Source organism: Trachymyrmex cornetzi, unplaced genomic scaffold (assembly GCF_001594075.2).
Source record: "Trachymyrmex cornetzi isolate Tcor2-1 unplaced genomic scaffold, Tcor1.1 scaffold83, whole genome shotgun sequence".
Taxonomy (NCBI): Eukaryota; Metazoa; Arthropoda; class Insecta; order Hymenoptera; family Formicidae; genus Trachymyrmex; species Trachymyrmex cornetzi.
In genome coordinates, this window is record NW_017300169.1 from 808,487 (window position 1) to 835,022 (window position 26,536).

Consider the following 26,536-nt stretch of genomic DNA (forward strand, 5'->3'; position numbering starts at 1 on the left):
TAGCATATTTTCCTCTTAATTTCAGAAGATTCCTCTTGAGGTCGTATATAAGAATAAAATCGTCTAAGATTTAGCGGTTTCTGCTAATATTAAAATTATTTTTTTTTAGGTGCATTATAATTTATAGTTGACTATATTATGAGTTGTCCCGAAAAATGACTATAAATTATAATTAAATTATTGTAACCTATTTTTATATCAATAATAACTATAATTATAGTCATTTTTAGTTGCTAATAATATATATTTTTTGATAGAAATAATTAGACTTATATACATCTAATTATTAATATTATAGATATATTATATTATTACTTTATATACATTATAACGTAATAATCATAATTATGCACATCCATTAATGATCATAAATGCCAAAAATTTTTCTCTTAGAGAAATCTTACAAATTCACTAAATATATTAAGTTATTTATACAGGCAAAAACAGTTTTTTTTTGCTGAAGTATTTAAAAATTTAGTTATAGACACGGGTATGAAAATATTTTTGTTGGACCATCAAAATAATGATGTTGACTGTTTAAGTGTTGATAAGAATGCCACAAAAACTTTTAACATCCTACCAACTAGTTTCAGCGTCGTACAAAATTATTTTTATACCCCAAACAATATTTTCAAATCTGTAACTACCTATATAAATTTTTAGATATTTTAGCAAAATCATTCTTTCCATGTATATGTTATTAAATTCAGCACAAATTGTTTCACAATTAAAAAATTGTTTGTGTTTATTTTTATTTAAAGGATTTATTTAAAGAATATATATAGAGTATTATCAATCTTTATTTATGAATCGTCGAAGAGAATAACGAAAATTGAGGTATAATGTTGATGAAGTGTCAGAAACAGTGCGAGTAATTACGTTAAAAAAAAATCACTCGAATGAAGTAGGATTAACAGATCTCTCTTTTCTCCCCTTTTTTCTCTTTACGTCTTTTCGCTTTATCGAAATGTACAAATGCTAAAACATTTCAGCAAACAGCATTAGCACGTTCTTGAAATTAAAATCGCGTCTCTCCCGTATGCTGACACTTTATGTGCGAGTAGATTTTAATAATTGATAAGGCTTGACACTGAAATAACGGAATGAACTCGGCTAGATACTGTCGGATGTATGCTACTGCCTTAGAAGTTTCACATTTCGTGCCTAACGGCGTCTGACACGAGTAGATCAAATATTAAGGTACTTTTACTTTGAGCAATTCGCCTGTCGCTCAACGACACATTTATAAGTTAACAGTTATAGCAGTCAACCCTAAAACAAAATCTTATAAAGAAGAGAAGCGCAAAAGAGCGATGTAAAAAACGAGCCTTTTAAATGTCTCTCTAAAAACATTGTCGCAATGTCCTTTTTAAAGCCTTGGAGCTACATAAAGTTTTATATCAAGCTTGTCAAATGTTGGTATAAGATAATGTATCGTGCGCAGAGAGATTGCTGAAAAAACAAAGACTTAGAAGAGCTACTTGGAAAAATCACACACCCTTGGTAAAAAGTCAAGAATACTTTTGCAAAAAGAAAATCTCTCGTGTCCCTTTAACTCTCTCTGGTACGTGGACCTCTCAGAAACTAAACTGATCAACTCCACTCTCGTAAGCTTCTTATTTTTAGTACTAGAGCACATGATCAGTACATAACTTTTAATATTCTTTCTAATTTTTATTTTATAGAGTTAATCAATCTACTTCTGAAAGGCTCACACTCTGAAAGAAAAATTTTACATTTGTGGTATTTATAATTACATATAATTATATGTTACCATTATATTACTATTATCGCTTTTTCAAATGTTATTAATAGCAATTATATGTATACTTTACATTACTAAAATTATAACACGATAATTATAGTTATGGTAACATGCAAATATGTAATTAAAGTTATAAATTTAAAAAATGTAATTACAATCAAAAATATAAAAAATTTTTTTCTCAGTGTATGTCATGTCACAGTAAAAGTGTTAACTTTAGTAAATGTATACACTTACTAGTTAATGTATAGAAAATATATAATACATTGACTACAGCAGATTACAGTAAATGTATACTTTACTGAGTTATCATTTTGACTGTGACATGTATAAAACTCGGTTATGTTGAGGAGTATTTATGAGAACATTCACACTAAAAACGTTTTTAGGATACAACACTTCGCGTGCGACGATTCAATCTTAAACTCGTTTCATTGCTTTTGTTTGAAAAGAAGCTGTACAATAAACAAATGTCTAAATAATTCCTATTGACCGGTTCAAACTTCTCGGGACGAGCGGGAGAGATGCATTTCAGGCCGCGATTACTTGCAGACAAGACAGAGCAGCGGCGCGGTAGGAAACGGCGCGGAGGGACATGAGAGCACCAGCCCTTTGGACTGCACCCCGCGGGCGTCGATGACGATGGCCGTGACAACGTCTGCGCTACCGATACAGCCGATCTACGTTTCCGCGGGATCGTGCTCCGCTGCTGACGTCTCAACGAATCTGCAACACCGGCGACTATGGCAACTGCAGCAGGAACCGCAAGAATTATCCCTGACGTGGCCGACGGACACGGCCGCGTCCTCGTCGTCCATCCTCGACGAGCCTGTCAGAACCCCGCTCTCCACGAACGTTCTCCTGTCCCTGCCGGCTTCACCGAAACGATCGTCGGCGAGCCATTCTTCGTCCAGCAAGACACCTATATCGAAATCGCAGATGAAAGGTGAGTCGAGAGATCTCAACAGAAGTGTTTCTTTTTTTCAGTCTAATTGCATTACTAGAATTGAAAATTAAATAGGAAGAACAAAGGGAGAGAGAAAGAGAAAATAAAAAAAGAATATAATGCAAAAATGCACACTGAGAAATAAGTGTTTTGTATTTATGATTATAATATATATTGCATAGAGTAAAATTAAGATTAGAAGCTTTATTTTTATAGTTATTGTTATAATGTTAATAATAATGTTTTTATTTATTCAACACAAATACACATCTTATTTGGTCGAAACAGATCTAATAGAGTAATGCCTAATAGTATTTTTGTGTGAATTCTACAATTTCCATTTTAAGTAAACTGCAATTATTTGTCGGCCTTGAAACACGTTCCTCAATTGAAACGGGAATACGTAATAATACAAATTAAATTGATAAGCAATTTAATATTATTGCTGCTTACGAATATCTGTAAAAATTATATTTATAATTCTCCTTATAGAATATATATTTTTGTATATATTATATATTTATATAATAAATACAATATTATGTATATATCATAGAATTATATATATTTTTTATATATTATTTATACACAAAAAAATATATAATTAGTACTATAATTTAAAGTCACTTTCGGTGCAAACAATATATTTTTTTTATATAGAATGAGAAATATAATTATTATTACTAACATTATTATAGCAATACAATAACTATAAACTGTAACAATAAAAATGGAGCGCTTAACCATAATTATTTTACTATGCAAATATAGTCATAAATATGAAACACTTTTCTCAGCGGAGAAGCTTATCTCTTTCTCCCTTTCTCTAACGTGATCCAAACTGTGCGTCACGAATCTCATCTGGGCTTTAAGCTAATATTTCATTCGTCGTACGGCAAGTTTTTTGGCCGATTGACCTATTGAGAGAACAAGTTTTTCGGGGGCTCCAAAAAGTCTCCATCTGATGGCCAATTGGCACGCCCCCGAAAAACTCGTCGCGCGACATGTGAAATATCAGGCTTACCCATCACAGTCTTCATTCGTTCTGAGCGAGACAGGTAACTTTTCTCGCATAATTAATTCTATCTACAGGGATAATCTATTCTATCCTGTTATCTATTCTATCTTGTAAAGGGATTATAGGACCTTTGTGTACGGAAAAAGATACTTTCAGTAGAATGCTTATTGTTAATTAATCCAACTTAGTTCCTAAATTCATCCGGCATCCAATTAAAGAACGCGCAAACCTCTAGGATTCACTTATATAACTAATCAAAAAAAAACATGTTGACAAATAATACTTTTATTTATCAACAGAAAAATTAATGGTAATTTTACTGAAAGTGTCTTTTTCCATGTGCAAAAATCCTAAAAGACTCCTTAAAATAAAACATATAATAATATAACTCTATATAACAAATTCTTATTATATAAAATATCTCCCAATATTTTTTTCTCAAAAGGCATGTATTCAAAAATTTTTTTAGAAGAATAATTTTTCGGACAAATACTCATGCAACCACGATATTTCAGTGAAATATGAACGTAATAGATTAATAATTAAAACAATATGATTAAGATAATAATTTCATTTACAACGTGCGAGCAAAATTATTTTCTCCTGTATTCATCACCTCATATTATATTATGATATCAGGCTTCACATGCCGAAATGCAAATTTGTACTCTTTTGATCGCGGCGTCAGATGCCGGATGATGGAGATGCCCACGGCGCCGGATTCAATTTGGCATGCCCGGTAAACGGGATATCTCCTGTTTGGTGTCATCGCTTCGTTAATCCCGATAAAACTATGCTCGCTATTCCGCCGCACCGCGGCGTATGTGAGCTTCATTCACAGTTTTGCCAACCGGCCATTATTTTTCCCGCCGTTATCGCCGTCGTACACGACAAGTGCACGTTCGAGAATCGGAAATCAGGCCAATTGATCGATCAAATCTGCACGCGAGATAAATAATTTCACGTTTTGCGTACACGGTGTCATGCAGACGTCGAACATTTTTTTTAGCACGAACGTTTTTTTCATTTTCGCACGCGTCGTCCATCATGCACTTGTTTTTCTTTCTGGTTTTATAAATATCGCTATTGAATATTACATTTCCACTCACATCAAGTCAGATGAATAGAGATCTCTTCAATCGATGTCAAACAAATTGCATTGTAATGCCTATAATATCGTTTTACATTTCGTGGTGCTCATCGTTTCCATTTTTTTTACATTTAATTATTCTCGCTAAGCCAAACGTAAATGTTCTATGGCAGATCATCGAAACCAATCTGAAAAACCGATTAATCAAAGAATAAATGCTTTCAATTTCTTTTTAAGAGAATCCAACGTGAAAATGTGAATAGACAATTTTCTCTTCCATTTCATATTTTTTTCCACTTCGCGGCATGAGTTTTGTGCGAAATGACATTAATTCAGACATATTTATCGACGAAACTGAATAACCAATCTCCTAGTAATTTTTATTACACATACAATGTCATTATATAGTCGCGAGCTCTGAATGAAGTTCTTCTTTTCAGAATAGCACCGATGAAAAAAGGTGCTCATCAATATTTTTAATACAGCTTGAGACAGGCACTTATCAGTTATGCTTTAAGTATATTTTAGTTTTCACGAAACTCGTCTAACTATAAACAAAGATTGTGTATTTAACTTTGTTATAAACGGCGTAACTTTATATACTGTACGATCGATTATCCTTCAGTTTCATCACGTTAAATATATTCCATGAAACTTCTTTGAAAGTGCGATCTCAAAATTTACAAGAATCAAATTAAACAATTACATTAAATTAGCACAGATTAAATCTCGCTGGTTTATTACGAAAAATTCGTTTCTTTACTGATTCTTTATTTTCTTTCCATTGAGTTTCTTCTTCTAAGATCGTGTTCGTTGAAAATATTTACGAAAGTTACGTGTCTTCGTATATTTGATAATTATGTACTTCGACGAACATAATTTCTTCTGGAAAATTGTTACGTCTTTATCGCCTTTGTATATAAGAAGGCTTCTTTTAAAGCAGCTATCGTGTCACTACACTATTGTCCGTTTTGCCAATTAACATTATAAGTAGAATCGTTGACAAAGAACAGAAAAAAAAAACGGAGGGAACACATGCTACCACTAAATTCTATACATAAAATGAATTATATAAAAATTAATTATATATAAAGATTACTTTCTCTGCATTACTTTACAAACTAAAATAAAGATTTTCCTATTTTATGTACCACATTTATTTTTGTAATTTGCTTTAATATTTTTCAAAAATGCTAGTTTAAATTACGTAATCAATCGAATCTCTAATATCGAAGCATGATCGACGTCAAATTCTAATCCACATTGTATTAAAGTCCATTATAGTAATGCAATTCTAATGCTCGCATTCTTGTTCATTTTGAAATGTGATACGGTTCAACAGATAGATGAAGGCTATTCAATTCTCATGAAATTATATCTATAATTGCGATTCGATATTTACAGTCGCTATTAGAAATTCAGATAAAATTCATCTCTCGTCCCAAGTTTCTTTTTCATGCAGCTAAAATTCTTGAAAAGAAATCACAGTAATTATTTTTCATGCAGCTAAAATTCTTGAAAAGAAATCACAGTAATTATTATGTAGTCAATTAAAAAAAAATTGATTCAATAACTCTATGTAAAATACCCTATGTAGCAGCTTTTTTCGAAAGTTTTACGAGAACCGAAATGGGACGAAAGAAGCAGAGATGACGGGAGCGGTATCATTCCTGACAGGGCGGAAGTCCGTAGATAAAGAAGAAGAATCGTTCTCTACTTCCCATCTGAATCCTCCGGCCTCAATTGATTTCTACGCCAAATGTGATCACTGAAATCGCGTCCGCAATTCAAGATAATATGTAACTCGTTTCACGCGATGTGCATCTAAGGTAAAATTCGCGTTGCAACTGTGAATAAGACTGTAAAAGCGTAAGACGCGATCACGTCGATTACATCGAGACTCATAGTTTCCTCGTACGAGCAATTGTGCATGGATACGCGTATAATGTGCCGCCAGAATCAACGGCGCGAGAAACGAGGCCATTAAACGATCGAGTCAAGCACTGTCGAGCTGAGCCCGCAGTGGCTTGTACTCGTATCTCGTCAAATTCGCTCCGGGAATTCGATCATATACCCTTAACCGACTCCGTCGGTGACCATCTCTGAAAGGGTAATTCCAGAGAGGACACTTGACGTTGGTGCCATAACAGGTCAGGATACTCGGCTAAAGGAAAAGATTCAAAGCGTATAATACCCAATCTAATTAACGTAAAAGTAGAAGACTAGAAAAAATTGCTCTAAAATTGCATCGTAAATGAGAATAAACGGCGAAACAATTTACACTGTACAATTTTCTCAGAGACCGAGAAAGTCGAAGTAATTTTAGTTATTTCCAGTGTAGAAAGCGAAATGTATTTATATTAAAGTTACTCACGCTGGTTTCTTCTTTTTCTTTTCCCCAACAGAATTCAGGGAGGCTTTCAGGCTGTTTGACAAGGACGGCGATGGAACTATCACAAAAGAAGAACTCGGCAGGGTTATGCGTTCCTTGGGACAATTTGCGAGAGCGGAGGAGTTGAGAACGATGTTGCAGGAAATCGACATTGACGGTGAGCGGCAGTTCTATTATCCATCTTAGGCTACAGTAAAGTTAGAAAGAGTTTCGGATTGCAATGTTTTTCCGTTTGTATCCGACACTTGGAAAGCTCATATCGTTCCTATACTTCAAAAGTGACACTCGAAAAATTAAATTTCCCAGGAAGAGCGAAACAACTATTTTTCAACTTGAAAGAAAATTATTCACTAATCAAATAATATTGGCAAAAAAAATACATTCTTAACATGAAAGTCATTTTTGTCGCTTTTGTTTCGCAACTCTTAAAAAATTACTGTTTTGAATTGTGATGATTTTGACGATTTTTTATGAAGTTAAGTTCACTTTTGACGATTGATAGGGTAATGTTTACTTAACTCATAGTAACTCTCTTGAAAGTCATATTTTTTTAATTGGTACTTTTGAAATAAGGAAATAATATTACATTTTTAAGCAAATATATTATTATTACACTGAAAAAAAATTTTCTAAATCCAAGTAACTTTTTTCTTGAATTGTTTCAAGTAAACATTTCTTTACTGTAAGTAAATATTTACTATAAATTAAACTTATATTACTTGTTATAAGTTGTAGTAATGATCGCTAGCTTTGTCTGTGTTTAATCAAAGGGAAGAAATTAAATTAATAGGTATTTATCCGTATTTGTTATTTCAAATAGGTCAGTGGAAATCAAAACATTACAATTTACTAATATGCAATATAGTGTTTATTTTGAATTCAACATTTATCATTGGATTTATCCAATTAATATAGCCTGAGAGAAATTAGGCTAATATGTAACGTAATTGTATTTGACATTTGAATTGTTCGATGAAGATTTAAGCGTTCTATTTTATCGAAACGGATGGTATTGACCGCCGGCATGTGTGATATCGCACGATATCACGCCTTTTGTTTTTTCAATCCGCGCATTTTGAAAAACCCCATTTCACGTGCCACGTGCCGCTGAATAGATTACGTGAGTAATATAATAACCGATGAAAAAAAAGGAAATACCGATTGACCAATAGTGTTCACAAATGAAATGGAAAACGTAGAAACAGAAATTGAAGGAAAAATGGACAATTTTATCAATCAATATACTACTGTTTATTATGATATTATATTATATTATATTATATTATATTATGTTATGTTATATTATATTATATTATGTTATATTATTATTGTAATTGTTATATAATAATGCACGTAAATTTATGCAGTGCAGCATATGACTTTATCTCGCAAATTATCTTAATTTTATTCGTAAATGCCGGCGCGACGCCGGCAGCCTCTTTAACCCGGAAATAGTCACCCGGAATGTTTTTATCCCACAGCGAAAAAATGTGAATTATTATAAAATATTATTTTAGATAGATATTGTTTAACATATTTTTTGTTTTTAATAACTATTTTTCATGATTTCATATTCTTTAAATATGCAATTCTCTCGAAAACTCTTAATTAAAAAACATTATATTAATTAAAATCTTTATTTATTAAAAATATTATTAATAAGCTATTTAACGTGCTTATTCCGTTTAATATTTGATTTCTGTTTACTTTTTTTAAAGAATTGTAATTAAACTCATATGCTTTTAAATACAATATGTTGTTGATAATAATGATTTTAATTGGGATGAAAAAAAATCCGAGGTGATTGTTTACGTAAAAAAAAATTATGACTATTTTCCTTGTTAACAAAACAATTGTAATGCGAATCCAAGGCAATTATCCAAAGCAACAACGTTAAATCACTATTTTTGCGATGTGCGAGGTGCATCGTCGGGATTATGAAATAATCATAAAGTAAGGTACCCCAAGCTATCACCTGCGCGACAAAGCGAGCTGTTAGAGGAGATTGTAGCGCTCGGAAGTTTACCGTCTTTGCTATTTCGCTATTTCGGTCGTCCATGCGCAATCTCATGCCTGTCGGTAAATCGCCTTAATTGCAGCTAATTCTCGTGAAACATTCCAACAATGCCTTGTTCTTGTCACAGCAGAGGCATAGCCTCTTTATTACAAACCCTTTATTATGATCTCTCAACGCTGGCCAATCTCTCTCTCTCTATCACTTGATTTTGGAGAATTCTCCTTCATCTTTGCCTCGAATTCTATCTCCTTATATAACGTTGTATTCAATTTCGCGACGGCCACACTAGGATTTATGTAATGTATTCTTCGTTCTGGTGCTCCTGGCTTTCTCTATTTACGCGCAGTGTGTTTTATTGTCTAACGAAAAGGTCTGTGCGAAATCCGCATCGATACCTTTTTCAATCGAATTTGTTATGTGGCGCAAACCACAGTATTTCGAAACATTCCCGATAGCGTATTTATGACTGAACACCCTTTCGGTTCAGAATGTATCATATCTGACAAAATAAGAAACGAGTGAAATGTCTGGAAAGCATTAGATATCTTTTATCCGGACAAAATGATTTTGCTGAAGAATCTAAAATTTTGCTGGATATAGCAAATAATTTTGAAACGGAAAATAATTTTGTTGGATCAAAATAATTATATTAGAAACTAAAAAGTGAGGAGTAATACTGCAAAACATTTTTATATTCTAGTAATCAGTTTGAGTTTCTAACAACATTATTTTCAGATCTGTATCGAGCAAAATTTTAAATCTTTTAGCAAAATCATTCTTTCTAAGAATCATTCTTTTTAATAATCATTCTTTCTAAGAATGATTTAAGTAAATTACACGTGCCTTTTCTTTAGCTGTCCATTGATTTTTCTCTGCCGAAAAATCTAAATTATATTTTATTCATAAGATATGTGATGCGTCGAATAGTCGAACTATAATTAAGGTCACCGTAAGCAGATTGGGCACTGTATACGGATTATGAGAGAAAATGTACTAAGTTTTAATGAATATTTGTTTAATAACATCAGCTGAATATTTATTAAATGTAAACATATATTTATTTAGTATATAAAATCCATTAATTTGATTTATCATTTTTTCTGATTTTTTCTGATTAGTAAATATTTATTTACCATAGGTAAATGTTATGTTAATACTACGCCGAATCATTTTAGCACCAAAAACAAAAATGAAAAATTATGTTTTCTTTAAAGATATTTGTTTTAAATATTTAATTAGTGCCTTATTTAGAAAATTGTCATATAAAAAGATTAAGAAGAGTAGCAAAATTCTTCTTTGCACAAAAGGTATCTTATGTAGTTCCTTTATTTCAAAACTGACGCAACTAAAAAAAATATGATTTTAAATATATGACCATAAATAAGTTAGGTAAAAATTATCTCTATCAATCATCAAAAGTAAACTAATTTAACTTTACAATCCGTTCTTTAATCGTATTTATGTCGTTATTACTTCTTAAAGTTTGCAAAAGGATCATATTACCTTTTACAAGAGACACAAGAGTTTGAGTTGTTTTTGTAAAATTGTTTTTGTAAATAAAAAGGAGATTCTTCTGCAGAAAACATTAGCATTAAGATAGTTATAATGATCAAAGTTTAAAAAAGAAATTATTTTATTTTGAATTTAGTCATTTTAGTTGACCAAGATAAGTATAAACTGTTGGTTTTGAGTTAAGTATGTCATTTTTGAATGAATTATTTCGGATTTATTATAATTTTAGGATATCAAAATTGTCATAACTAAAAAAAAGTGGTTTTTTTTTAAGTTATAAACCGAAAATGACAAAAATATCATGTTTTTAAAAGTATATTCTTTTTGTCAATGTTATTTGATTAGTTAATAATTTTCTGTTAAATAGAAAAATAGTTTTTCTTTTTTGGAAAACTAAATTCTTTTGTGTCACTTTTGAAGGAACGATATGTCTGCAGATGACCCTGACTATAATCGTTATCGATTTTTGTATATTAATTATAATAATTATAGTGTAATTATAATAATATAGTGTCAAAATACTAAAACATAATCAATGTCACTTTTGTCATTTTTGTTTCACAACTTTCTGAAAATCATTTTTTTTATTATGATAATTTTTATATTCTACAAAATTATAACAAATCAATAATTCATTTCGAGAGTAACACAACTGTAAATATTATTAACAATGCATATTTACCTTGATTAGTTAATCTAATAATACACAATAATACTAGTTAATACTTTTCCTGCCGAGAAATCATTATTGATGACTCGGGAACGGAAATGGGTCGGCGTATTGACGCCGGATGGTACAAATCCTTGTACCTGTTGCTAGTCTACTCCACAACGGTTGGCTATTACCAGTCATTTTCTGTATAATCAGAAGAATTACGGGATAAAGTTTGCGGTGAAAAACGACCATAACCCTTCAAAAGAGAACTTGATAAAATGAGTTTCTGCGGAAATTCGATGTTTTCCGGCCGTTCTGCTCCCACGACAAAAGAATTGAGAGAAAAAAGCGAAGCGATTATTAAAATCCATGCGAGACCGTATCGGAGGTATGAATTGAAGCCTTTACATGTTCCAAAGGACAAAGTAATTACGGTCGCGGAAGTAAATTGTTTCGGGGACAGGCGGTTATCCGCGAGATGAAATTCATTCGCGCGAATGCAAGCTGTGCGGAGAGAAGCGCATCCGCGCTTTTTAGCAGAGCTCCGAAAGTGATAATTTCCGAGGATTAGGTTGGCGCGAAAAGAGACTTCCGAGTTAACACTTGGCCCCGACTCCGTGAATGCGTTGAGTGGTTGTGAAAAGAGAATTTAATGGTCCAACATGAGGAGAAATATAATAATAATAATAATAATAATAATAATTTTATTGCATGCACTGACAATTGGATTTAAACAATGTTCAAAATTACAAAAAAAGAAATAAGAGAGAAAAATACAAAATCCTGTAACAAAATAACAGAAGTACAAGTCCTGACCAGAAAAAATTTGAGTATAACTATAAAGATATTCAATATTGAGTGAAAATCGATGGATGAAATTAAACACTCATGAGTGGAAAACGCCATATTCAATCAAGCGGTTCTTTGTGCCCAATAATATTTCTTGTGAATTTATACAATTTCCAGTTCAAGCAAACTGTGCGCCGATTATATGTCTCCACAATGGAGAATGATTGTTTGGTCTTCAAAACAACTCTAAACTGAAGCTGGAGTATAGTAATATCGCAAATTAAATTGACAAGTAATTTAATGTTATTGATGCTAATATCGTCTTTAAATCCTTGAAAATAATTTATTGCAAAAAATATTATCTCAGCCGGGATTTGAACCCGATATAAAGATATCAGATCTATTTTTTATTGCTGCACTAGACTGTACTAGAATTCCTTTTCTCGCTTTCAAATATCAAACATATACCTATCTCACTTTAAGTTCCAAAAGTGTATTCTGCTTCAGTTACGAAAAACAGACCTCTTGTTACAGATATTATTAAATAATAGGGATAATGGCAACGAAATTATGAAAATAAACAAAATATATTGAGAAGCAGAAGAACGAAAATTTCCGTAATCGTACAAAAATCGCGGTCGTATTTTAAGAAAAAAAAAGTCGAATTGCGCTGGCCGACCGGCGGGTAAAATAAGAAGCGATACAAACCTCGATAATCGTCAGAACGATCTCGTTTCGGGGATATTTCCGAGGGAAATTACTTTTCCGATTGAACCACTCAAATCTGTGCTTCACGTACCATTACGAGATAGGGTTTTGCAAACTGTCGTCCTCGATCGCGAATCATGTGAACTGCGCGTGAAATTATCCGCTTCCACTCGTCGCGCATTGACTTTACGTAACTTTCCCGTACCAAAAATTCAATTTAATACTGGCCAATTTAATACTGAAAATTACTTATTTTGAGTATTAAAAGCGTTGAACAATGCTTTTAATGTTCAAAATAAATTAGCGACTATTAAATTTTTATAAAGATTTTCATAATTCTGTGAGAAAAGCATGCAACGCACGCGGTGAAATAATTGACAATTTCTTGTCATTTTTAACCTAACCTAACACAGACTTTCTCACACACCAATGATATTTCTTCTTGTTAGAAAAATACCGCAATTTTCAGCTTCGTATATTTATAATACATTTCTTAGGAAAATAAGTTCTTGATCTAGTCGCATGATTTGGAAATCGCTGTTGCTGGAGGGACATGTTAAGAAAAAAAAACGGAAAAAGGAAGTTAAACGGGAAGTTTGCGAAATCTTCATTACACTATATCAGATAAATTGCGCGCAAACTTAAGAATTTTCTCATTTTCTTTGTTCCGAAAAATTTTATTCTCGCAGGTTACAATTCTATTGGCATTGACATCGATATAACTCGTTATATCGTCATAATTCTATAAAGATTGTACACAAATTATCATAACTTGAAGTTTCCTTTAATATTATCGTAGTTATTATTCAAAGAACACTAGAGATGTGCGAGTCAAGAGTTTTTGTGCCAAATCGAATCGAATCGAATCGAATTTTTTTGCTTGAATCTGAATCTATGCAAACCAATAAAATTTTATATTCTAATTAAATCAAATCGAATTGTTGAAATATGATTTTTTTATCATATAACAACAATATATTATTAAATTAAATTTCAATATATGGATAATAAAAAAATTTATGTGTAAAAGTAATATTGATTAATATACTTAAATGCATTAAATAAAAGATGTATACTGTTAGAAATTTCGTTATAAATTTAAATAACATGTAACAGAAGCTTGTGATATAAGGTAAAGGAAAAGTAACAAACGATTTAATTGAAAACTAAATTACAGTAGTCTTAAATGTAATGAATGTGTGTATTAAATTTCATGCAACATAAAATTTTATGGAAAGTACATTAAATTTCGTGTGCATGTACACAAATATACTTTTTAGTTACAAATTTTAAACATTAAATTTAATTTAACGTAATTAAATTTACATAATGTAATGTTATGAAATTAAATTTAACTCGTGCAACTTAAAAATACATTAAATTTCATGATATTTTTAACAGTAGAGATTCAAATTCAAATCGAATTGAATCTAACATGATTTGAATATTCAAATAGTTCGCACATCTCTAAAAGATATAAATAATATTAAAATCTTAAAATAGATTTCTAAATAATTTTTTCATACTTGTGATACATGAATCGGATCAATGAATCAACGTGCAATTTTTATGCAGCACATTTCCGTAAAATATCCAATTTTCTTGTTCAGCGAAGTCTTATTCCACGGAAAATTCGGCGACTTTAAGAAGTCCGTCACATTCATGTTAACGATGGACCGTTATCATTATGCGACTATCAAAGCTGATGTAACTATTATCGTTACTGCTATAATTAGCGTGGTTAACGCTTTTTTGCCGAAGGCTTATAGGCGAGAATTTATGCCCTATTGTACGAACGACCAAAGGAAATTTCACGAAGACATGCCGTTTAATTAATTGATTCGTTCTGCAAATGAGATTCGATTGCAAGCTGGATGTGTTGTTTAATCGCATTGTAATTTAAACTCCGACGTGGAAAAAACTTTATTAAACACAGTAGTACGCCATCGGCTAGAATCTGTCGAAAAACAAAACGATATTCAAATTTTGAGCAAGCAATTCACAGGAGATTAATTTACCTCTTTTTCCGTGAGATCGGCTCGCCAACAGTTTTAATAACGCTTTAATTCACTCCCCGCTGAGAGTCTCTCAGGAGTTTCCAACTAACATAAAATACATTTGTGTATGTGGCTCTTCATTCATTCGCCGCTTATTCTTCATTCGATGACGCACATAATTTCGACCAGCTGAAATAACGGTTGAAGTTTCTAAACGAGTAATTAGAGGTACATGTTCGCATCGCGTCGTCAGAGCGGGTCAAATGAAAATGGAGCCAATCTCTAGTGACGGGATGCAGTTCTGTTTTCGCGAATACGGTGAGAGAATGGTACGTATCCACGAGTACATGCGTTTCAGGTCAGTGTTTTCTCGTTCACTATAACTCGCGTTAGTAGCCTGAGTATGCGCCAAAATGAAGGCTCTGAGAGCCTCTCCATACTGATAATTAGTATCTACGTCTAAGTGCCAATGTGCACATACGCGCACGTCGATGACGCGAGCCCTTCGTGTTAAATACGGTGGCTCGCAGCGTTTAATTAGGCCGGAATTAGCTCTTTATTGAACGGGACTATGTGATAGTAGCGACAGCTTTCAATTCTCTCTCTTTCTCTCTCTCTGCTCGTATTATTTAAAGAGTGACTCAATAAAACAGTATCGAGATCATCCGATAAAGCTGGATAGAAGCGTGTGAAAATATACGCACATATTGGATGCTGCGTTAAAAGTCCGATATTATCACGTCCGTTGAGAAGCATTAAGAAACAATTAACTGTGAATATATAAATAATTATTGAAATCAAAATTACTAGAAAATAAAACACATTCTGCTTTATATCAAGTATAAAGTAGAATCAAAATTAGATAATGTTATAAAAAGAACTGAAACTAAAACTAGATGTGCTAATATAATTCAAATTTTACAGAATTGATCAAACAAATTCATACAAAGTTTTGACTTTAAATATAGTAATTTTGCAAATAACTTACTTGTCTTATAATGAACAATGAAAACTTATCTTATAAACAGTAAATAATAAATTTATAATAAACAGGAGATCAAGCATAATGTCTAACAATAAGAAACATTTTATTTAAGGTATGCACACAATTTTTTAATTTTTTTTCGAACGCATAAATAATAGCGGAGGTTTTCACCAATTGTTCAATTGTGACAAAATTGTGATTACATATACCGTTCTTTTACTTTAAAAGTGACATAATTAAAAAAATATGATTTTCGAGTTATTAACATGAATGAGTTAGGTAAAAATTATCTCTATTAATCGTCAAAAATAATCTAACTTAATTTTACAGTCCGTCCTTCAAACAGCACTTATGTCATTTTTAAGGTTTTCATAGAGATAATAATACTTTTTTTTTTTAAGATGGGGAGAATCTTCACCAAGATATCTCCAACCCCCAGGGCAGGGCTGAAAGTTATATGAGATTCTTACTAAAAAGTTTTTCGCGGAGCGGCCGGAAACTAAACAGCATTATTCAGCTTAAAAAGATCATAATATGGTCTATAAAAGTGACACATTTTGAGTTGTGTCATTTTTATAAATAAAACGTAGAATCTTACAGACATTTAGAATTAAAACAGTTTTGGTAATTGAAATTCAAAGATGAAATTGTTTTATTTTTAATTAATTATTTTTTAGTTGAGCAAGGTAAATATAAACTATTGATGTTATTTCGAATTACTTTTGATGAATTATTCTGGATTTTTATAAATAATTTTGTTATAGTGTAAAAATCTTCACAACTCCAAAAGAATGATTTTTAAGGATTATGAAATGAAAATGACATTTGATCATATTTCTATAAGAGTATATTCTTTTTGCAGCGATGTTATTTGAATAATCGATAATTTTCTATTAAGTTAAAAAATTTTCTATTAAGTTATGTCATTTTTAAAATAAAGGAACGATATGTAAAATAAATATAGAAGAATCTCTTGGAAGTAGAGACCAAAATCAAAATATCAAAATATGCTAACAAAAATCATGCTTGTCATTGTAATTGATGTTAGATTGCAGCAATTTGACAAATAATATGTGTATCACAAGGATTTGTTTATTATAAAATAAATTATTCACTAAAGATGATCATTTAGAGTCGAAAAATATGACTTTGTAATTAATTTTGTTTATAAGATTTGAATTGTACTTGCATGTCTATATTTAGCTTTGGCCCATCAGCCCCTTTATTGCATCGATTTTTAATCTGTAAAGCCTTAAAATTAATTATTTTAATTTTATAAAGTAAAATCCTTAAAAAGAAGATCGAGAGTACCTCAAATTGTCTATTTCGATATAATTGTTAAAATTATGAAACGCTCTTATTGATATCGAAGAATCAGAAGATCTTATTGATATCGAAGAATTAGAACTTCGAGAAATATCTGAAGAAGATTCACATGCATATGAAGAAAGCCTTTTAGGTACCAACGCGAGTAAACGGTACCAAGTGACTGGCAGTTATCCGGTATCTCTCATAATCGAAGTGTACTCGTAGGATCGCCGTTGGCTTACCGCAGCGAAGCAATCAAATCACGATGGAGGAATTGCCGATTTGCTCGATTCGCTTCGTTATCAGGAAGGTTGCCGGCCCTCTTATTCCCTTATGAATGAGTTTCATGAATTCGCGGCACTCGCCGTTCCACCCCGTCGCGGTAAGCGGAAGCGTTTGACGTCGTTCCACTGCGGCAAAAGGGAAAGTTCTCAAGAAGTTCCGGCACGTACACGGGGCGGAGGATCTAGGCGGAACCTCTCCGGAAGCAGCTCCCGGGATTCTCTCAAAGATTCATGTTTCCCCGATCGCATTATAGCTTCGCCCACGCGCGCGGCTCTACCGCATTTGCGGCCGCAATGCCGTAAATTATCGTGCTATCGTGAGCGCGCAAATCCGTATAAAACGCTCCTGCGGCTCGACGTAGGTACATGCGTTGCAACATGGTCTCTTTCACCTGCTCGGCGACCACACGATGAATACAAAGGCTATTTTTCTTTCAAGAAACACAGGGTAGCAGTCCCTCCACTTAAGAAGATGCTGAAGTAATGGCCGCAATTTCAACGGAATCATCTGTTTTATCAATGGAACTCGATTTACACACGTACGATTTTAACTTTTTAAATATGTAATTAAGCTAAAAGTATCTATTCACATTTGAATAATATGTAAGCATACTTTGAAAACTTCAGTTTATGATTTTGAAGTTTACAAGAGAAATATAATAAATGAAAAATACGATCCGAGTACACGTGTGCGTACAAAGTACTTGAATCGTATTTTTCTACTTATTTCTCTTGTGCTTCAAAATCATAAACTCAAGGTCTTATAACATTTTTATATGTCATTTAAATGGGAGTAGATACTTTTAGTTTGATATTATATGAATATATTAATTCAAAATTTTTTACATCAGCGTGGAGAGAAGTAACCAGGATTGTGCAATATATTTCAAGTTTACATGGAATATTTACGTATTGTTTACGTTTACACGAATATTTTTCAAACAGACAATACAAGCAGTAAAATATGTAAATTATTACAAATTTGGATAACAATACAAAAAGAAGTAATTAAATTTTATGATTGTTAATGTAACTGACTTTAATATTGACATATAAAAATATATAAACGAAATAGAAGTTTTAGGGCAGTCCATTGCAACGGCAAAGAATATAAGCTTCATTGATCCATAAATTGTTTACATAGTTGACCAGTAAAACATAGTTTACATAATTTACATTGTATGTACGTAAATGTAGATTATTATATTTTATGCGTAAATGCACAACCCAGAAATAACTTAGAAGATAACACACCATCAGAACATTATAGTTTAAAAACTTTTTTTGGTTTTTCACTAAATATACTCTTGTATATGTGAGTAAATGTTTTTATATTCATTCACATTTATTTGTTTATTTTGGAGAAGGATTTTTTATTCTGTATAAAGAAAGCGAAAAAAAGTACAAAACAGAAAAATACCAAATGTTTGTTTGATTGGTAATACAGACAATTCCAACTTAACTCTATTAATGTTTCAAAGTATTTGATTGACCAACCAGAAGAACCAATTTTATTAATTCACCAATCGAAGAATGCGTCAAAGCATTACAACATCAAGTGGACCATAGCCAGTCGACACAAGTGTTCTATCTTCAGCTGCTTTCCGTTTAGTGATATAAGTCGACACAAGTGTCGTTCTTTGTTACTTATTGAGTGCCAAGAAAGAATGCAACGACGATGTTTGCGTCGACTCGCATTCCACTAAATGGAAAGATCTTTTTATTATTCACTGTCAAGAAGGATAGAACGACGTTTACGTCGATTATGCCTCCTAAAAGGAAAATGGCCAAAGTTACGTTATCCCGGTCGTTGCATCCCAGGACCAGATCAAATGCAATTCAGACTCGTCCTCGCCCGGTTTCTCGGACTTTCCTTGTTGGCGTGATTTCCTCTGATAGAATCACTTTATGAATAACATCACGTGCACGAGGCGCGCAGTTTGCGAGCGAAGTTATCGCAATCGCAACTATTACGTCGCGCCAGAGATTTATAGTGACCGCATACCGTCGTGGTGAATAAGTTAAAACCGTCCCTCGATACGTGTACCAACCAATTTGAATGATACCGGTGATGCGAGCAACGAGCGGCATTTATTCAGCACTTATTCGAAAAATAGATTCTTTTTCCCTTGAGATAAAAATTGAACCGGCAGAAAAAAATTGTGGATACTACAACGTATGAATTAAATTACACTCCATTCTGTAAAAATGTAAATACATTTTTATACCTTCGGGATAAATAGAACCAAAAACAGAGTCCCGTTTTCAAAGCTCAAACTTTATTAATTAAACAGCGCGTATAGCAATCAACTTTACTGTAAAATAATAACGCCGTGTAAAAATAACCCGATATTAAATTTCAATTTTGTATTCATATTCATATTAAACTAGAAGATAATTTTATGTTCCTCATATTTATACACGTTGAGGGAACAATCCCGCTTTCTTTCTTTTATTTAGTCTCACTCGAACAAGCATTGTTTTCCCGAATTCCATTAGCTTTGTATGATACATCAAAATATACAAAAGAGAAAAAAAGCACTGTTTCTCTTCCTTTTACCTTTTCCACATCTCCTACTACAGTCTTCAATACACTAATTCACAGCTATCGATGAAAAGTTTCCGCGATTGCAACCGGCTGTTACTGCCTGAGTTTCCCTTCGTTTTCTATTGTCAGGAAATCGCTATTTCGAAAATATTTCGTGTGTGTATAGATCAGGTTTCAGCGCGTTTACAACAATCCGTCTGCAGCTTCCACGCGCGCATCCGTCTTTCTATCGCTTTTATTTCACGATTTAATTCTCCGTGAGTACGTATCATCGTTACAGGGCGAAACGATATCGCAGATATCGATCGATCTAACCGCGCGATGGATCTCCTATTCGGCGGAAAGTAATAACGTTCCGTAAATATCGTCCGGTTTTCGCGAATCGCCTTCGTTTCCATCGATCTCGACATATCGCAATCTAGATTACCCCGTATATTGTTGTTTTGCCGCTTCTCTTTTTTTCCTTTTTCCTCTATCTCTCTTTTTTTATCTTTATTTTTTATTTTCTTTTTACATCTTATGTTATAACTATTGCAACTAAACTGTTCTTTTTTTTTTTTGTAATGTTTGTACATTTTACGGAACGTTGTTTCCATACTGCACTGTTAGACATCAAAGGAGCAATGGTAACTTCAATCCTTTGAGTGTGAAATAATATTTGTTATTTTCAACTTTGTGTGTGTAAATCAATTTATTTCTATGGTTGACTTGTTTAGTTTCAAAGTAAGCAACGTTTTATTACGTATGTATTATACTTAAATAATAAAATTTGAGTCAAGTTTTATACATTTTCTTGAACGAAATTATTTTACTCCATTATTTTAGTTAAATTAACGTCATATATTGAATGAGAGCAGTGGCAATAGAAATGATTAAGAATAATTCAAACTGGGTATAATTTGCTACTATGAACTTAACAGTGCAGAAAGTCTAATAAATGATGACTCTGATTTACTTTTTCTATTGACCTCTCTATTTCCGTCTGCTCTCTTTCGTCTCTCTATTTCGTTTTGCGTGTCTCAGAAGGATGAGAATAACGGGACGGAATTGAAGATCGTTCGATTGCCGATGTGTTATCGGATTCGGAATATCGGCTGTTTACAATTTAGCGCTGTTTTCCGCTCCCGACGATATATGAAATCATGGAGAACAAAAGGCGAGGGAAACCGCGCCCCGACCGCACGAGTCCTTCATACGCGGGAGTTCAGTAGTTCGCGCGATTCATATCCTCGAGCGCGTGTCCGACCCAGAATTAAATTCTCGTCTCCGCAAGTGGTTTTCGTGCCGGCGCTACCGCGACACTTAACAAACGAAACGAAATGACCCACAAATCCGCCGTGACAGTCGGAAGTCGAGAGATCCTAGAGAAAAGAGCGCAGATTAAGAGATGAAAACGGGTCCTGAATTCAGTTGCCACTTTTTGACTAATATTTCGCTGGAAATCGACAGCTCTCCTGTCGATCGATTGTTGACTATCAAAATTGTTACTTTCTAATATATAGTATTCTTTTTAAGAAAGGAAAAGGGATTTATTTATCTTTAAGTTTTAAGATACCTTATTTTTATGTTATTTGTGGAATTACTCATAAATTATGTTATTTTGATACTAATAAATGTTTAATATCGATGTAACAAAATATTTAAATAACATAAATCATGTTATGTTAAATTAATAATTAAATCAGTTACAAAATAAAATATTTTACAATAATTTATATTTTTTTGCCGTTAGGGTATAAAAACACCCGAGATGACCATTCGCGAATTAAGAAAAGGTTATTAAAAGTTAAAACAATAAGTTGAAGACTTTCTGTGTCTGCCGGAGTCGAAAATTCATCCAAAAACCTGGAGTTTCCGGTCGAAAATCGAAGAGATGGCAACCGTGATTACTGAAGTGCTAATCTAACGGCGTTTATCATTCTGTAAAGAGTCCTTTACATAGAAGTCGTAGACGGTCGTAGAGTCTTAAGTCGTTGGAAACCAACCAATCACAATCAAATATAAGAAGAATACTCGATTAGAATTGGTCAGTTTCCTACGACTTAAGATTCCACGACCGTCTACGACTTCTATATAGAGGACCTTTAACGGTGAACGATTGTCAATCGACTTAATCATTAAATTTGCCGTACCGCAAGGTGAAAAGCTGCGAGTATGAAGTATTGTCATTCTTTTCCCTTTTTACAAGAAAATTATTGGAATTTATCTTCGTCGCGCGAGATACATAACTCGTTACGTAACTTGTACCTTTGTTAGGATAGGCAGCCACCGTCTAAAACGTGGAATGATCGCCATATCCGCAGGTTTAATGAGAATTTTAACGACTGAACGGATTAACAGAAAAAAAAAAAGAGAACGAGCTGCGGAAGCGGAAAGGGGAGAAAGCAAGGAAAAACGATACATGCAAAACGGATGGATGGATGGACGAAACGAAGCCAATAATCGACGCTTTTTGCAACATGTACGCGATACAGTGCGACGAGTGATAAAAACGAGAACACGAACATTTTCGGGAGTATGCGAGGCTACTATGCGGCCGTGACATTCGTAATATGCCAACACCGCGGGGCTTCTTCATCGGGTCACGTGATTGATCCACTCTCCTCCGTGGGGTCCTCCGAAGGCGCGATTGCGAGAGCGAGAGGCACGAGATCCCTATCTCTCCTCGATTGTCCCCTTACCCGAGTTACGCCTATGGAATTTCATCGGGAATCCCGGTCAGTCCGTATCGTAACACGCAGTCAATTTGTATGCCCGCGTATACGTACGTACGTGGGGCATGTAATACATGGTATAATACACGCGACGAATCCGCGCTATATCAGAAAATACCCCCACCAGGGGGTTGTACACATCGGAGTGGCGTCCTCTCCTTTGAGCTTGCACGTGTAATTGTAATACGTACGCGAACGTGTGACTGTCATCCACGACGGTATTCTGCACACACGTTCGGTTCATAGACTACCTACTACGAAATGGGGACCAGAGAATTATGTGGGTCAGATCGATGATTGTAATCGCATATTGATTAATTCTACGCGTGATTCTGTGTGGAATCAGAGTAATCTCTCGATTAAATCACCCGCCTGCTCTCATTCTAGATAATTGTAGTCTCAGCTTCTGATAGTCCAAAAGTATACTGCTAACATAACACTGGAGAATCTAATTATGGGATACTTTCGAACTTTTCGCGGTAAAACGTTACCTTGCCTAATTAATAGAAATTTGAAAGATAAAGCTACGGATGAAGTAGCGTAATTAAAATCGTTTCCTGAAAGTTGTGTTGATTCTATAATGTTGATTTTTTAAACACTGCTACATAGACCGAGAGTTTACCGAGATTTATTATTTTTGCTAAAGGCTAAACTCAGAATAACATGCGTATTCAAAAGATGTATTTTTTTAAATGCTAATTTTTTGGTTGTAACATGGTCTATAAAAATGTTTGCTATTACATCTAAAACGTAATTGTAATATCTGAAATTTTTTATTACTCAGTGTTACAATAATTTTTCGAAAACTGAGGAAGAAGAATTCAAGACAGAAACTGGAATTATTTGATAAATCAGTATGTCAATAATTTGATATTTATGTAATTTTGTTTAATGATAAATTCGATTCCTGTCTATTTAATATCTTATAAATTGTAATCTATTAAAATGATTATAGAGTTATATATTCCTGTTTATAATGTAAATAAAATATTTAGTTGGAGTTTGATTTGCTTTAACTTATTTCTTTACTTCCAATACATCATCGATTTTCAAGAATGACATGTATGATTACAAATCTAGGAATTCTTGAAAATTCAAAATATTCTTGGAAATGTAAAAAATTCTCAGAAATGTGGGCAATACTCAGAAATGAAAAATTCTTGAAATTACATTGTAATCTGCCGATTGTATTTTCCTGATTTATCAATCATTAATTTTAATGATTTAAAGTTTCGAATTCTTAGAATCGCAATTATTTTAATGAAAAGCATTCTTAGAATTTTATATAGTATAATTTTTTTGTTTATTATGTTTTTCTAATATTTTATACTTTTACAAATTTAAATTTCCATATTGAAGTTTCTAAACTTGAAATTTTTAATTTAGAACTTTTTAAATCAGAGAATGAGATTAGAAAAATTACAAGACAATTACTTCGTATCATTAATATATATACGTATACTGTTTTATTATATTTTTAAAAAAATACAAAATGTTATACATTTTTATCAATGAATCACGAATAAATAAGTATACTCACATAGATCTTCTGCTTATTAACAATAATTATATTCAAAATTAAAAAATCTTAGATGACATCATGACGTCATAATGATTTCCAAGAACCTTCACTATATTGCGCAAATGAAGATGTCACCTTTCTTAGCATAAACAAAACAACGTAGGAAAGCTGTAAAAAAAGGCAGAAATGCCAAATAGTCACGTACGCGAAACGTCAGATGATTCGCTGTACATCGTAAACTGTCGTTGGCCGACCAAACGTACTTCGTTCCTGCCTGAATGTTATTGCCAGTGAATTTGCAAGTGCAACATAACGTTATATTTTACCGACGTTGTAACACACTTTATGTTCACATTCTTCGCGGAAATGGGCACGTATCGTTATCACGTAGTCCGCGTTTACACACTCAACCATCCGTGCAGAGAGATCGCGCGAGAGCGGGCTGATCCCACGCAAACACCGGCACTTTCCGCACGCGCAGGTCTGCGTGCGTGCCGTTGCATACACACGTGAAGTGCTGCAACGGGAAGTTGCTGCAAATGTCAACATGTGTGTATGCGTGTATACATATATGCGCACCGCAGAATTCCCGAGGCAATGTATTCGAGGGTGTTCCTTCCGACGGCATTATCGTCACTTAAATCCCGTTTATACCGACAGTTATCCGGCTAAAATCCGCTTAGGCTGGTGCTTAGTCTACGACGTCGACTGGAGCCGGAAGTCTTGAGGGTGGGTGGCACGCTGCAAATGAGAACTCTTTAAAAAGCGCGCGCGTACGCTGCCACGTCTCGACAGCTTCGATAAAAGACGCGTCGAGACGCGCAATCCCTTCCGATTGTAGATTTTATCGGAGGAGATTTTTCATCGTGAGAAAGGCTGTCCAATGCACGCGCATATTTTCTTCATTTCCGACACATTTCCGTACGCTACATTTTATAGGAGAATAAGAGCGAAACGAGTTCTCCAATCGTCACGCATGTAAGGAAGATTCGAAAAGTTAAGCCCGCCGGAAAATATGTCAGTGAATAACAGATTCAATGTAAGAGATTGATAGGTAATATTTGCTTGCGTTTTTTTTTTATTCTGAAATGGAACAATTTGAATCGAGAAAAAAGTGTTTGGTATTGTGATTATATATAATTGCGTGATAAAATAATTATAGTTAGGAGTCCTATTTTTATACTACTAGTAACAATTTATATTATCTTTATTGCAATTTTATACAACACTATTAGATACAAAAAAAGACGAAATATACGGAGAGAATTTTTTCTCTTAAAATTTACCTTTACTCTCTAAATCTGAATCAGTGGATAATCACTGATATCAGTGCCAAGTGTGCCACTGGTAATCAGTGAAGTAAATATGAGATCCCTAACCTAGCTAATTATTATGTGATCTAACTGACCTTGTTTTAGTGCTTAAATTCAATGAATACAATAGAGGAAGATTGAAATTAACGTGAAAATGTCAGTATTGTAGTTATATAATGCTCAAACATTCTTCCTTTTTTAGTTAAACTTCACTGATTATCAGTGCTAAGTATGCCACTGAGTAATTAGTGACTGTACATTGATTCAAATTTAAAGAGTAAAATATGATAGTTGTGGTACAATATAATATTTTAAAGATTTTTATTATACACTTCAGTAAATTTAATTAGATTTATTTTATATTTTATTGTAGTTTTATTAATGAATGAGAGAGATTTATATAAAATTTTTCGAAATACAATGTTGTCCCACGACTATTATATTTTTAGAGTAAATTATAAGAAAAAATTCTCTCCGTGTAGTTATAAATACAAAAAAATATATATATAGCCTTGACCAAAAATATTAGTCATTTTATATTTACCATTATTCAAAATTTTAGCTAAAAAATTGATTTATGGAATTTGCTATAATAAATTATCTTCTGTTTCAAAAAAGAATCCTTTAAATTTATATATATAATACCGATAAATAACAATACAAGAATTTTAGATTAATGAAAACAAATATACCTCTCTGTTATTTTTGGTCAAGACTATTTAGCATCGAAAATGATTATAATTCATAATGAAATATATAATGATTATAAACTCATAGAATTATAGTGATTTTCGATGCAACTATATATTTTTTAGTAGAACTATATACAACTATTATCAGTAACAATATAGAGCAATAATAACTATAAATAAATATTTTATCTTACAATTATAATCACAAATACCAAATCGTTTTCTCTCAGTATGGAATAAAACCATCTGAGATGAATAAAATATCGGAACCACACAATAGA

At 32.8% G+C, this 26,536-nt stretch overlaps 1 protein-coding gene across 1 annotated transcript in view; it reads left to right on the forward strand.

The window, feature by feature from the left end:
• Positions 1-26,536, forward strand: part of LOC108768848 (calmodulin) — a 100,878-nt gene that overhangs the window by 37,988 nt on the left and 36,354 nt on the right. Inside the window, exons 2-3 of the mRNA XM_018519488.1 lie at positions 2,318-2,711; positions 7,225-7,368. Of these exons, the coding sequence (XP_018374990.1) occupies positions 2,318-2,711; positions 7,225-7,368 (538 nt within the window). The remainder of the gene's footprint in view (positions 1-2,317; positions 2,712-7,224; positions 7,369-26,536) is intronic.